The 12567-nt window shown below is 42.8% G+C and overlaps 1 protein-coding gene across 1 annotated transcript in view; it reads left to right on the top strand.

Annotated features, from left to right (window-relative positions):
- Cat (catalase) overlaps positions 1 to 4555 on the top strand; it is a 29240-nt gene extending 24685 nt beyond the window's left edge. The window contains exons 11-13 of the mRNA XM_036186114.1: positions 1519 to 1626; positions 3701 to 3784; positions 4047 to 4555. Coding sequence (XP_036042007.1) covers positions 1519 to 1626; positions 3701 to 3784; positions 4047 to 4112 — 258 coding nt within the window. The 3' untranslated portion in view covers positions 4113 to 4555. The remainder of the gene's footprint in view (positions 1 to 1518; positions 1627 to 3700; positions 3785 to 4046) is intronic.
- Positions 4556 to 12567: the final 8012 nt, after the last annotated feature.

Here is a 12567-nt window from a genome sequence, read left to right as displayed (position 1 = left end):
ATTCATGTGGCTTTCTGCAGCTAGGTTAGAGGACTTGTTCATATCAGACCTATTCTCTCCTGAAGAACATTGAAAAGACAGATGAAAAACTTTGGAGAGGGCCTAGAGAGATGGCTTAGTGGTTAAGAGCACTGGCTGCTCTTGCAGAGGCCCAGGGTTCAATTCCCAGCATCCACATGTGGCTCAAACTCCAGTTCCAGGGGGTGTGACACCCTTGTCTGACCTCCTTGGGCACCAGGCAGACGTGGTAGACATTATAATACATGCAGGCAAAAACATTCATATACATAAAATGAAATAAATCTTTAAAAAAAGTAAAGAAAAGCTTTGGAGAACTAACAAAGCAAGGATTTAATGACCAAGAGCTCAGAAAGTTGCAGGGGAAAAAATAGTTGTGTGTGTGTGTGTGTGTGTGTGTGTGTGTGTGTGTGTGTGTTTGTGTAAATAGTTTGTTTCCAGAATCCCTGGAAAATTGACAGTGAGCTCCCGTGACAAGCTGGCTGTGGTGACCTACTGGAAATGCTTCCAGAAATTCCTTCTGGGGCAGTGAGATGGCTTTAGTGGGGGAAGGGTGCTTGCAGCCAAGCCTGACAACCTGACTTTGAGCTCCAGAGCCCACATGTAAGAAAGAACTGGTGCCCACAAGTTGTCCTCTGACATCCACACATGTGCCATGGCATGTACAGGTGTGTGTACAATAAACAAACAAACAAACAAACAAACAAACAAACAAATGTGAACAAAATCCCTTTTGGTTCAAGATGATAGATTATGGTGACATGGATGACTTGTCTTTCTTCCTTCTCTCCCTCCCTCCCTTCCTCCAGAGACAGACTATATGAAATGTTCTGAGAAGGTGTTACAGCTCAGTTAAACATGTTATCTTTAGGTTCCAGTAATGAAAGTGAGTCACAGAAGCAACTGGAGGTATACTGGAAGTCTATATCTGATGGGATTCTTTACTGATTTATCTCCCTGTGGAGGTGTTGTGTCTCCAAGGAGTTAAAGAAGTCGTGGGTTTTGTGGGTTTTGGAAAGCTAGAACTGGTCTCAGCATAATGCCAGGACCAGGGAAGAACACCACTGTGGAGATACTACCCACTGACTGAGCATGCCTCTTGGAAGCATATGGGCTCTAAGGAGGAGCAACCAATCCTGAGAAAGTTAGATGTGTACACACACACACACACACACACACACACACACACACGCACACGCACACTTATGCACACACTCATATACACATGCACACACACACACACACACACGCACACACACATATATGCATACATACATATACACATGCACACATGCACAGAGACACAGAGAAGAAAACTAGTTATGAGCTACTGTCAACAAATGAATACTAAGCAGAAATTAATTCAACACAGATGGCAGTTTTATTTATAATTTTTCAGTGATTTTTTTTAAAATTGTGTATTTCAAATGTAGACTCTTGGGTGAGTTTTTTCACGGTGAAATGGCTGTTCTATTTTTTTCCCTCTTGTTGCTTGAGCAGGTGCGAACATTCTATACGAAGGTGTTGAACGAGGAGGAGAGGAAACGCCTGTGTGAGAACATTGCAGGCCACTTGAAAGATGCTCAGCTCTTTATTCAGAAGAAAGCGGTGAGTCTATCTTTGATAGCTTACGGGTGACACCTGCTGGTGCATGGAGGTAGTGCAGCCCTGTGAGAGAACCTTATAAGGAAAAGCATGGTTTATTACAGTTTATCAGCTAAGGTGACTTTTTAAACAGTGAAACAATTCCCAGTCAAACTCTAATTACCTTGTCTTGATGTTTTGTCTTGTGTGATAATACTGTCATTCTTACCCAGTTCTCTAGTGTGTAGAAATTTAGTTGAGTTTAGAGTGAATTTCTGTGTATGCTGTTTCATTCAGCTGTCGTTGGTTCTGCGCACAATAGTGTGTGATGGCCAGATGTGGCTCTGCTTTAGTCTTACTTAAGCTTTTCAGATGATGAGAGGTATTGCTGCCAGTTTTGAAGTTTGAAGCCTGTGTCAAGGCTCAGTGTCATGAGTCTGTGACTCTCTTTCAGATGGAGTAGAAGCTTGCCTCTTTTCTAGAGGGAGAACTGAGCTATTCCCCAAAGCTGGCTGAGTCGAGAGGCTGGGGTATGTCTGCTGGCTGCCCATTGAGCTGCATGGAGCCTCTCTCTGGCTTCTAGCTGTCTGGTTTGTTGCAGGAGTATATTCATTGTAAACCCAGTGGCCCTCTGTTTCCTTGTGTTAGTTGCTACTTCTCTGATCATAGGACCACTATCTAGAATGTTCTAGAGCCCAGATCAGGATCCTGCAAAGAGCTTGGTGGTTGCTCTGGGGGATAGGCAGGGCAAGTTTTATCTCTTGTTCCTGATGAGAATAGGGAGCGCAGCCTGTCGGTGGCGGAACTGGGCTCCCATCCTTGGGAATCTCCTATCTCTGAGTCTCTAAGGCTTTCTGTTTGTTCCTGGTGCCCTGCCTCCTTTCACTGCTTCTGGGGGTTCAGCTGCTGCTTGGGGATCCCTTCGTGGAGTGGCCTGGTGGATGCCAAGGTTGTGCATCATTCTGAATTGAGGCAGTGAGTGCCAAGTCTGTTTCTCATACAGATCATGGACTTGTGAAATACCCAGTGTGAGGTCAGCTGTTTATAGACAGCTGGTACAAGTTATTCAGGCGTGTTTCTCTGTCATAGCCTATGAGGTTAGTTGTATGCTTTCTCCCTCAACAACACACAGTTCTTGAATTCTCTGGTGGTGTTTAGTTGTCCTACAATTCAATTCGGTTGTGACAGGAATCCCTGGAATTAGTGTCATAACTACAGATTTAGGGGGTCACCCCTGTGAGACCCTTTCCACTTTTGATGTCGATGAGATACCTGGCACATCCATAAGTTCTGACGACTGTCTCAGGGTTCCCAGGATCACTTGCCAAGTTTGACAGTTGGCTAGGATGCTCACAGAACGCAGGAAAACCTCTTGTCTAGTATTATCTGTTCATTATAAAGGATATCTCAGTACTCATTAAATGGAATAGGTACAGAAGCTAGGTGTGTGGGAAGGGCTGGCAGTTTCCATGCTGTTCTGCTGCATCATCCTCCATGCTTCACCTACAAGAGGCTCCACAAGTCCAGTCAGTCATACGCGGGCTTTCATGGAGCTCTCCTTACATAGGCATGGCTGATGAGGTCATCAGCTATGAGGTTATTGGACACCATCTGCAGGCCCTCTGCTTTCCCTGGATGCACAGGGGTGGGATTGGAAATCTCAACCTTCAATTCCTACGTTTGTTGTGTCTGGTACCAGCTCCATCCTGAAGCTTATCAGACTTTCTACAAAGCTCCCCAGTGGCACACTGAAGATGGTAAATTCCAAGGGCTTTAGGATCCATGTGCCAGGGATGTAGAACAAAGACCAAATGTGTTTCTGTAAGTGTAATTATCTCACTCATTTAGAGAGAGGGCGTTGAATCTCGGTAGGTGACTTCGATAGGGCAGCTCAGCCTATAGACTTGAAGAACTTACACTGCCCCTCCCCCCTCAAGTCTTCTTCAAGAACCTGTATAACGTTATGCCTGTATGGCACAGCTTCCTATTGATGTTCCTTCCTCATCTAATGAGCAAGCACAGTGGGACAGACACAGGGGGTCAAGAGTGTGTATATGTGGGTGAGGAGATGCTTAGGTGTGTCTTCCTTTGGCTACAGGTCAAGAATTTCACTGATGTCCACCCTGACTACGGGGCCCGCATCCAGGCTCTTCTGGACAAATACAATGCCGAGAAGCCTAAGGTGAGCCCAGAGTGGTATGACGGGCAGAGGAGCGTGTGCTGGGCTGGACCAGATACAGTTTGGTTTCCACTGTTGTTATCTTGTCAGTTCAGCAGCCATTAGGCCTTTCCTTAGAGATATAAAGAACTGATCTGCACAGCACATGGGCTTCATTTTAGCTCCCCACAATATGAAATCATTCACAGTGAATGAATTTCTGGGTTATAAAAGAAATCCCCTAGCTAACATGCTAACATGCTGGTCTTCTCTTCCTTTGACACAGAACGCGATTCACACCTACGTGCAGGCTGGCTCTCACTTGGCTGCAAAGGAGAAATCTAACCTGTGAGGCCCAGGTGCTCAGCCTTGCCCTCCACCGAGGTCTCTCCTGAAGCAGAGCACAGAGCTCACCTGGATTCACCGCTGGACAGGCTCTCCCCTGCTGAAGCGCGAGCTCACGCTGATGTCTTTAAAGTGATGATCTGGCTTCTAGAGTGAATAATAGCAATGCTTTGGATGCTTTTTCCCCAGGGGGAGATTAAAGCTTAGGGCTTAGCAGTCATTTAACAGAAACCTGGATCTACATAGGACTTCTGTTCAGATTATTCACTTAAAGTGACTACATCTAAAATAACTACAAGAAAGGTTTTCTAGCCAGGAACATGATTTGATTAGATGAGATAAAAAAAAAATCTTGGTGAGATTGGTGTTTTCTTGTGTTACCTCATGGCCTGATATATATACATCTCATACTTACACACACACACACACACACACACACACACACACACACACACACAGAAGATAAAGATGGCCCACTCAGAAATTTTTTTATTTTTCTAAGGTCCTTATAAGCAAAACCATCTTTAATACATCAGTGTCTTCCAAAAATAACTTCAGTACTGTTGAAATTTTTCAGGGATGGAAAAGGGGGTTTTGAGTTAGGGTTTCTCTGTGTGACAGTCCTGGCTCTCTTGGAACTCACTTTGTAGACCAGGCTGGCCTCGAACTCACTAAGATCTGTCTGCCTCTGCCTTCCAAGTGCTGGAATTAAAGGCATGTGCCACCACTGCCCAGCTACACTGTTGAAACTTAATGTTTGTCCCTGATCAGATTCTTTTTTTTTTCCACTTGAAATTGCATTTATGCTAATACACAGTGATTTCACATAGGTTGATTTATACTTGCTTGCATTTTTACAATAAAATGATCTACATGTGTCATAGGATTTTTATTGCTGTGAAGAGACACTCTGACTACAACAACTCTTATAAAGAAAACATTTAATTGGGGTGGCTTGCTTACAGTTTCAGAAGTTCAGTCCACTATCATTATGAAGGGGAGTGTGGTAATGAGCAGGCAGACATGGTGCTGGCAGCAGGAAGTCAACTGAGAGACTGGGCAGTGTCCTGAGCATAGGAAACCTCAAAGCCCGCCCCACAGTGGCACGTTTCCTCCAACAAGGCCACACCCACTCCATCAAAGCCACACCTTCTAATAGTGCCATTCCCTGTGAGATTATGGGAGCCAATTATATCCAAACTACCACCACATTCCACTCGCTGGCCCCCATAAGCTTATAACAATATAAAAATGCAAAATGCAATTCAGTCCAATTTCAAAAGTCCCCATACTCCATAGCAGTCTCAACAATGTTTAAAAGCCCTAAGTTCAATGTCTCTTCTGAGATTCATGCAATTTCTTAACTGTAATTTACATTTTCTTTTTTAAAATCAAAATAAAAAACAGATCACATACTTCCAACATATAATGGCAAAGAATATACATTACCATTCCAAAATGTGGGGAAGGGAGCATAATGAGGAAATACTAGAACAAAGCAAGACCGAAAACCAGCTGGGCAAACTCTAAACTCTGCATCTTCATATCTGATACTGACATGCTCTTCAGATCTCCAACTCCATTCAGTTTTGTTGACTACAACACACTTCTTTTTCTTGGGCTGGTTCCACTCCCTGTTAGCAGCTCTTCTCGGCAGGTATTCCAGGACTTTGACATCTCTTAACATCTTGGGGTCTCCAAGGCAATCCAGGCTTCAACTTCACAGCTTTACACAATGTCCTCTCTACGAGGCCTCCATTCAGAGACCCCTGACACATACCTGGCCTTAGTGGCTTTCTTCAGGCTAAGAGGCAAATTCCATAACCCATTTCTTTTATCCTTAACTGTAAACCCAGAACGACGTGGCTGAAGCTGCCAAGTTCCGCTTGGCTGTAGCTGGAACATGGCTCCCATCTTCACCAGCTTGCTTTCTTCACCGCCTAAGATTGGCTACCCTAAAACTTGCTCTATAGACCAAGCTGGCCTCAAACTCAGAGATCACCAAGCCTCTGCCTTCCCAGCGTTGGGATTAAAAGTGTGCCCACCACATCTGGCTCTAAGCTTTTCTTTAGTTTCTTTCCATTTAGCAGGATGGAATCTTGCCTGAGGTCATCACTCTCTTTCTTCCATTTCTTAATCTGTTTATTTCCTTGGACACAGGATTTAGTTTCATTCTACTTCCTGATGCTCTTTTTCTCATCAAAATTTACATTTTGTAATTTACCCTGCTCAGCTTGCTCCTTTTCATTATAAATCTTTATAAGCATGAACATGAATAACACAACAGAGTCTTTATTTATTAGGCTGTTTTAAGATTTCTTCTGCCAACGGAATTAACCCAAAAAACTCTTCACTTCAGCCTCAGGCAGACTCTTCAGGGCAAAAAGCAGCTAGCTTCTTTGCCAAAATATCACAACAACGATCTCTAGACAACATACTAAAATTCTTCTCTGAAACCTCTTGAGTGTGCCCCTCATTGTTCAAATAACTCTTAGCACCTCTGTCTTCCAGGCTCCTACTAGTAGGGCCCATTAAGCAGTGCTTAAAGCATTCCATTGCTTCCCAAACTCAAAGTACCAAAGTCTAAATTCCTCCAAACAAACACATGGCCAGGCCTATCACAGCAATACCCTAGTCCCTGGTACCAACTTCTGTCTTAAGGTTTTTATTTCTGTGAAGAGACATCATGACCATGATAACTCTTATGAAGAAAACATGTAATTGGGCTTGGTTACAGTTTTAGAAGTTCAGTCCTTTATCATCATGATGGGGAGCATGGCAATGAGCAGGCAGACATGGTGCTGAAGCTGTGAGTGCTACATTTTGCAGGCAAAAGGAAGTTGACCAAGACTTGGCAGTGTCCTGAGCACAGGAAACTTGAAAGCCCACCCACAGTGACACACTTCCTCCAATAAGGCCATACCCATTCCAACAAAACCACACCTCCAATAAAGCCACACCTCCAACAAAGCCACACCTCCAGTAGTGAATGCAAATGGGAGCCAATTACATTCAAATTACTACAATGGTGTTTGATTTCTTTCAACTGTATAATGTGGAGTGTGCCACTAGATAATACAAGCATTGTCTGCCTTAACAACAAAAGTGTCAGAGGCCACTGTGCTGTTTGTCTTTGAATGACTTTCTGGCACACTGAGAAAATAGTCAATGTCCTGACTTTTGAAAATTCTTATATCTTTTACCCATTAGTGTACTTTTCAGGAGTTTTAAAAGTAAACCCTTGGTGGCTGGAGCAATTGCTCAGGGGTTAAGAACGTCATGTACAGCTCTCACAGGGGATGTGAGTTTGGTTCCCAGTGACCATGTTGGTTGGCTCACCACTGCCTGTAGTTTCAGAGAACTCTGAGGCCCCCTGCTGAGAGATACAAACTCTGTCTCTTTCACCACTAGTTTCTTTACCCTGAATTTCCCCTCTATTTGGATTGAAATTGGTCTATCTGTAGACACTGAGTCCTGTCAGAGCAGGAACTTTCTGTAATTGTCTGTTTATCAAGTCTGTAAGATGAACTAAAAACTGAATACTGTGTACCAACAGGAAAGGAAGTTGTGTATGGATTATACATATAGAGTCAGGGAGTTTAGGACATACTGTTCTTCTTTATTATATTTTATTTCCTAAAATAAGGTGGTAGCGAACAACCATGTGCTCTAGCTTATTTTCTTCATCTAACACTTAGGGGAGTATCTTCAGTTTTTCTCTGGAGACCTCTTGTGGCTTTCAGAGACAGAGACATTGATGAGGTTCACTTCCCTCATTAGGTCTTATTTCCTATCTAATTGTGTTCAACTTAAGGGGCACTAAAGTTGTGTCTTGGAGTTACAGAGATAAATACCTAAGGAGGATGTGAGGAAGGCAGTGTGGGTATCAGTGCCGAGATACACGGTCTTAACATGGCCACTCTACATCCAGTGGTTTCAAACAATCGTGCCATCCCTGGGTCCAGCTGGCCCAATTCAGACTGGGATCAGCTGGGGACAGTTTAGTTAGTGCAGCCGTGTCACATGTTTCTATTCTCCTGGAACCCATTGTCATGTTGATGTCAAGAGTGCAATTTCAGTTGTAGGGGTGCTTTTCAAGCCTTTGCATCATATTCACTGGTATCCCTCTGGCTAAAGCAAAAAAAAAAAAAAACATGGGGTGAGGAGCATTTGCTACATGGAGGGGGCATGTCTGTGTGGTCAGGAGTAAATGCATGGAGCAGTAGTACTCCATTGTAGACCTCCCTCCCATTCTGCACCACTGGAACTTTCCATCCATCGATCTAGCCACCTTTCACTGTCACATCTGTCTTCTCTTTCATTCTGCTACAGTTTTTATTTTATTTTCTGCTCACTTTTACCTTTTCTTTTCTGAGTGTGGATGTATCTATGTACAAGTGTGTGTGTGCATGCATGCGTGCGTGCGTGCGTGCGTGTGTGTGTGTGTGTGTGCAGTGTTGCACATGTGGAGGTCAGAGGACAGCTTGTGGGAGCTGGTCCTCTCTCCACCATGTGGGACCTAGCGATTGAACTCAGGTTTTCAAGCTGGTGGCACTTGTCTTTACCCACAGAGGCATTGCACTGGTCTGGAAATGAGTTTTAACTACTATTTGCCACCCAAACTATTAACTAACTATTAACCTGTATCTTTTAATTATCTTAAACAGTTTGTAATAATATCTTTCAAGGACTAGAACTTTATATTACATTTTAAATGAGCTGCATAGATATAATACCTTAAACAAGAGTAGAAACATATATACAGTATAACAAAAATAACCTTAATTTTATATCAGTATACAAAAATCCATACCAATATAAAATATTTGAGATGAATAGTTATTTTTAATCCTATATTCCTATATCTCCACTAAATGATGACAAACATCTATAACTCACCAAATGACCAAAAACCCCCACCCTATCCCTTGAGAATGTGGGCATTGTGTTCTCTAGACTACTTCCTGTTGTCTGGGGGTGATGGCAGTCCCAGGGGTCCCTGAGAAAATCAAGATAATGGTCAAGTCCTAAGAAAATTAGTTATGTATTTGATGTTCAGTCTCTGCAAAATGGCAAAGTTCAAGGCTTATCTGAAGTAGTGGCTAGAATAGTCAGTGAGGCTGGACCATCTCAGCTAGCAGCCTTGAAGTTGTTCTGAACACAGACCTCTGAGGAAACTGCAATAGAGATACTCTGAGAGGCTAGATCACCTGGTCCACCTGTTTTCATTGGTGTCTGGTCCTCTTGCTCTGAAAACACACAAACTTTCAAAGGTAACATACATATCTGCAGTAACACAAGGATGGACTGTGCATTATACACAAGCCAGTCAAAGATGATTTGTTTTTAGTGTTTGAGCAGGTAAAAGACATCTGTCAACTTTATAAGTTTGTTTGGACTATATAAAAGGATGGCATGTAATAATAAGTCACGAGGACTCTGTAACTAATAAGATTTATCTTGTCTCATCCAGTCTCAGAGCTGTTCCCATGTCAAGGGATCAGCTTATATGTCACCTGTCTTGTAGTTTTTCTAGGTTTATTTTTTTTTATATCTGTAGTCAATATTTTCAGGGTGTCTTCCCTAATCAAATCTGGTCTCTATTAATTTTGAAGGAATCTATGGCCTTTCATTTCCTGTGGAAACAAAAGCATAACCTCTCCCCCAATGCAATACATCTTCTGAATTCCATTTTAAAGTTAAGACATCCCTAAAGTATCTAGGCTGGTTTAATTCAGCAGTTCCTTTTACAATTCAATGTCTCCCGGCAGCTATCATTCACTTATCAGCATTCAAAAAATTCAGAGTTAACAAGGCACAATACATGATCCAGACTCCTCTTGTATTTTCCTTCTTTATGTGGCTTATTTTTTCATATTACTTTACTCTTTCTTTAAAGACCTTACTTAATTATTTTTAAACTATTTATTTTTTCCTATGACTATTTATATCCATTTTCTCTTCTTTCTTAAGCACCTATACACATTTAACCTGTTTAAAAAATTTTTTTTTTGGTATGGACCTGTATTACTGTGCATCTGTATCATTTTTTGACTGTGTAGCCAAACCTTAAATTGATAAGCAGCTAGGGCCCTCACTGTGCAGCTCTGGTGATTGGCTCTGCCCCTTCCTCGGGTCCATGAGAGCCAAGTCTCAAGCTTGCAGGCCTGGCCAAGAGCTTCGATTAACTGGAAGCTTCATTTAACTGCCTCAGCGCTAGGAAGTTGGTGTCTACGTGGTGGCAGGTGTTTTTACTTAGCTTGTTGTTTGTACTTAGCCTGCTGGCTGCTCTAGTGTTCTACTGCTGCACAGCAGTACCTCTTAAAGGAGCCATATCCATGGTTTTTTTCCCAGCTTTCTCAGGCCCTATGTGGAAATTCAGGATCCATGTTGGATGCCATTGTAGTTGGAATTTTCTTTGGGCTACCGACCAGCTCCCAAATAAAGACATAGAGACTTATTAATTATGAATGCTCGGCCTTAGCTTAGCCTTGTCCTACTAGCTCTTTTAACTTAACTGTTTCTATTAATCTATGTTTTGCCTCAGGGCTTTTAACTTTTCTTCTATTTTGTATGTTCTACTTCCCTGCTTCCTCCATGTCTGTCTGTCTGGCCCCTGGTGTCTCCCTGTCATCTCCTTTTCTTTCTCCCTCAAGCCTAAATTCCTCCTATTTACTCTCCCTGCCCAGAAGTTCTGCCTCACTATTGGCCATTCAGCTTTTTATTAGACTAACCAGGTGCCTTAGGCAGGCAAGGTAAAACAGCAACACATCTTTACATAGTTACACAAATGCTACACATCTTTGCATAGTTAAACAAATATTCCGCATCACCCTTATATTGTCTGTCCTTGGATGTACTGTACTCTGGGGATGTATGTTTACAGGGGACTCATGCTTTGAAGAGTGTGGTGGGTTGAATGCTGGAACCCCCAAACATACCCTGAAAACTGCAATTGTGGCCTTATTTGACAAAGAAGAATCTTTGCAGATGTCTTTAGGTTAAGGATCGCAAGATGGGTACCTCCTGATAATTCAGGTGGGTACCCCAGGTGATACTGAAGCAAAGGGCAGAGGAGGAGCTGGCTTTGCAGAAGGGGCAGGGCCTAGAAGTCTGCAGCGTCTGGCCAAGGTCATACATAGTCACCAGGAGCTACAAGAATGATGGCAGCTCTGCTCTTGGAGACTATGGAGGTGTGTGGCTATGGAGGTGCCCTGACTTCCTGCTTTCAGTTCCTGGCATTGTCAGGACGCACTGCTTTTGTTTTAAGTCTTCAGCTTTGACAGTGTGTCCTGGGCAGCCTGAGAACTGACAGAGCATGTCTGCTTTGGTGGTTTTGTAATGAGAATCTCGCAAGTCAGCAGTGGTGTTATTTGGGTCTCTGGGTTGTCTGGTGGGCTGGCTTGTGTTGACGGCGCAGCATCCCTTAGCCCTGTGGTGCTCACTTGGCCTGTTCTGTCCACCCCGGGCCCCACCCTCTTTCCGGTCTCCGTTCTGCCTTGAGTTGATATGCAGTCTGAAAGCGCTCAGTTAGCACGACACCTTCTTGGATAATCGCTTCTCTCAGTTGGTCTTGGGCTTTGTTTCAGGCCTTTCACTCGCTGCATACCTCCAGGGCACAGGCCCCAAATTTAAAATGTTGGAAAAACCAAAAGCAGAAACCCAGAACAAACACCAATAGTAGCTGACCACCTCGTGCTCAAGAAGCAAGAGGGGGTGACCAAGTGTTTGTCCCAAGGTGCTTCCCAGCTTCAGCTCAGTTTCAGGAAATTAGTGCCAAAAAGGATGGAGAAACTGGAGTTCAGATTTTTTTTTTTTTTTAGTCTTTTTTGGTTATTGTTTTTAAGTCTACTGTCTTTAAGATAGTTCCCAGCAAGAAATAAAACACAACCTCAAAAGAAGCAAAGTAAAGATAAACACCATGAACTTCAAACACAAATGTATTTGTTGGGGGACTGGAGAGATGGCTCAGCAATTAAGAGCTGTCCATAACCATCCATAACTCTGGTTCAGGGATCCAGTGCCTTCTGACCTCTATGGGCACTGGGTGCACACACATACAGGCAGGCAAGACACTCATACATATTAAATTACATAAAGCTGAAAAAAAATGTCTTTGTTGGTCATACTGTTCTATGAGCTTCATTTGGTAGTAGAAACTTTTATGGTATCTGAAGGTAGTTAGCAGGAATTCTCCAAATATTTCTTAGATTTTAGAAGGCCCTTTAAAAAACATCTCCATTCCCAGCTTCTAGAAAATGGGCCTTCAAAGGTTCTCAGGTTGCCTTATTGAATAATACACAGACATTTGAACATGTTAAATATTTTATTCACATTGTTTATAAACTCTATCCACCTGGAAAACACATGAATCCAAAAATAGATTATTTTACAGTAATTCACATTTTTTAAAACAAGTTGTTTTTGAGGTTAAACTCTAAACATAGAGGTCTTCAGCCTGC

Source organism: Onychomys torridus, chromosome 4 (assembly GCF_903995425.1).
Source record: "Onychomys torridus chromosome 4, mOncTor1.1, whole genome shotgun sequence".
Classification (NCBI taxonomy): Eukaryota; Metazoa; Chordata; class Mammalia; order Rodentia; family Cricetidae; genus Onychomys; species Onychomys torridus.
Note: the sequence above shows the minus strand (reverse complement) of the source record. Positions and strands in the feature narration are given on the sequence as shown.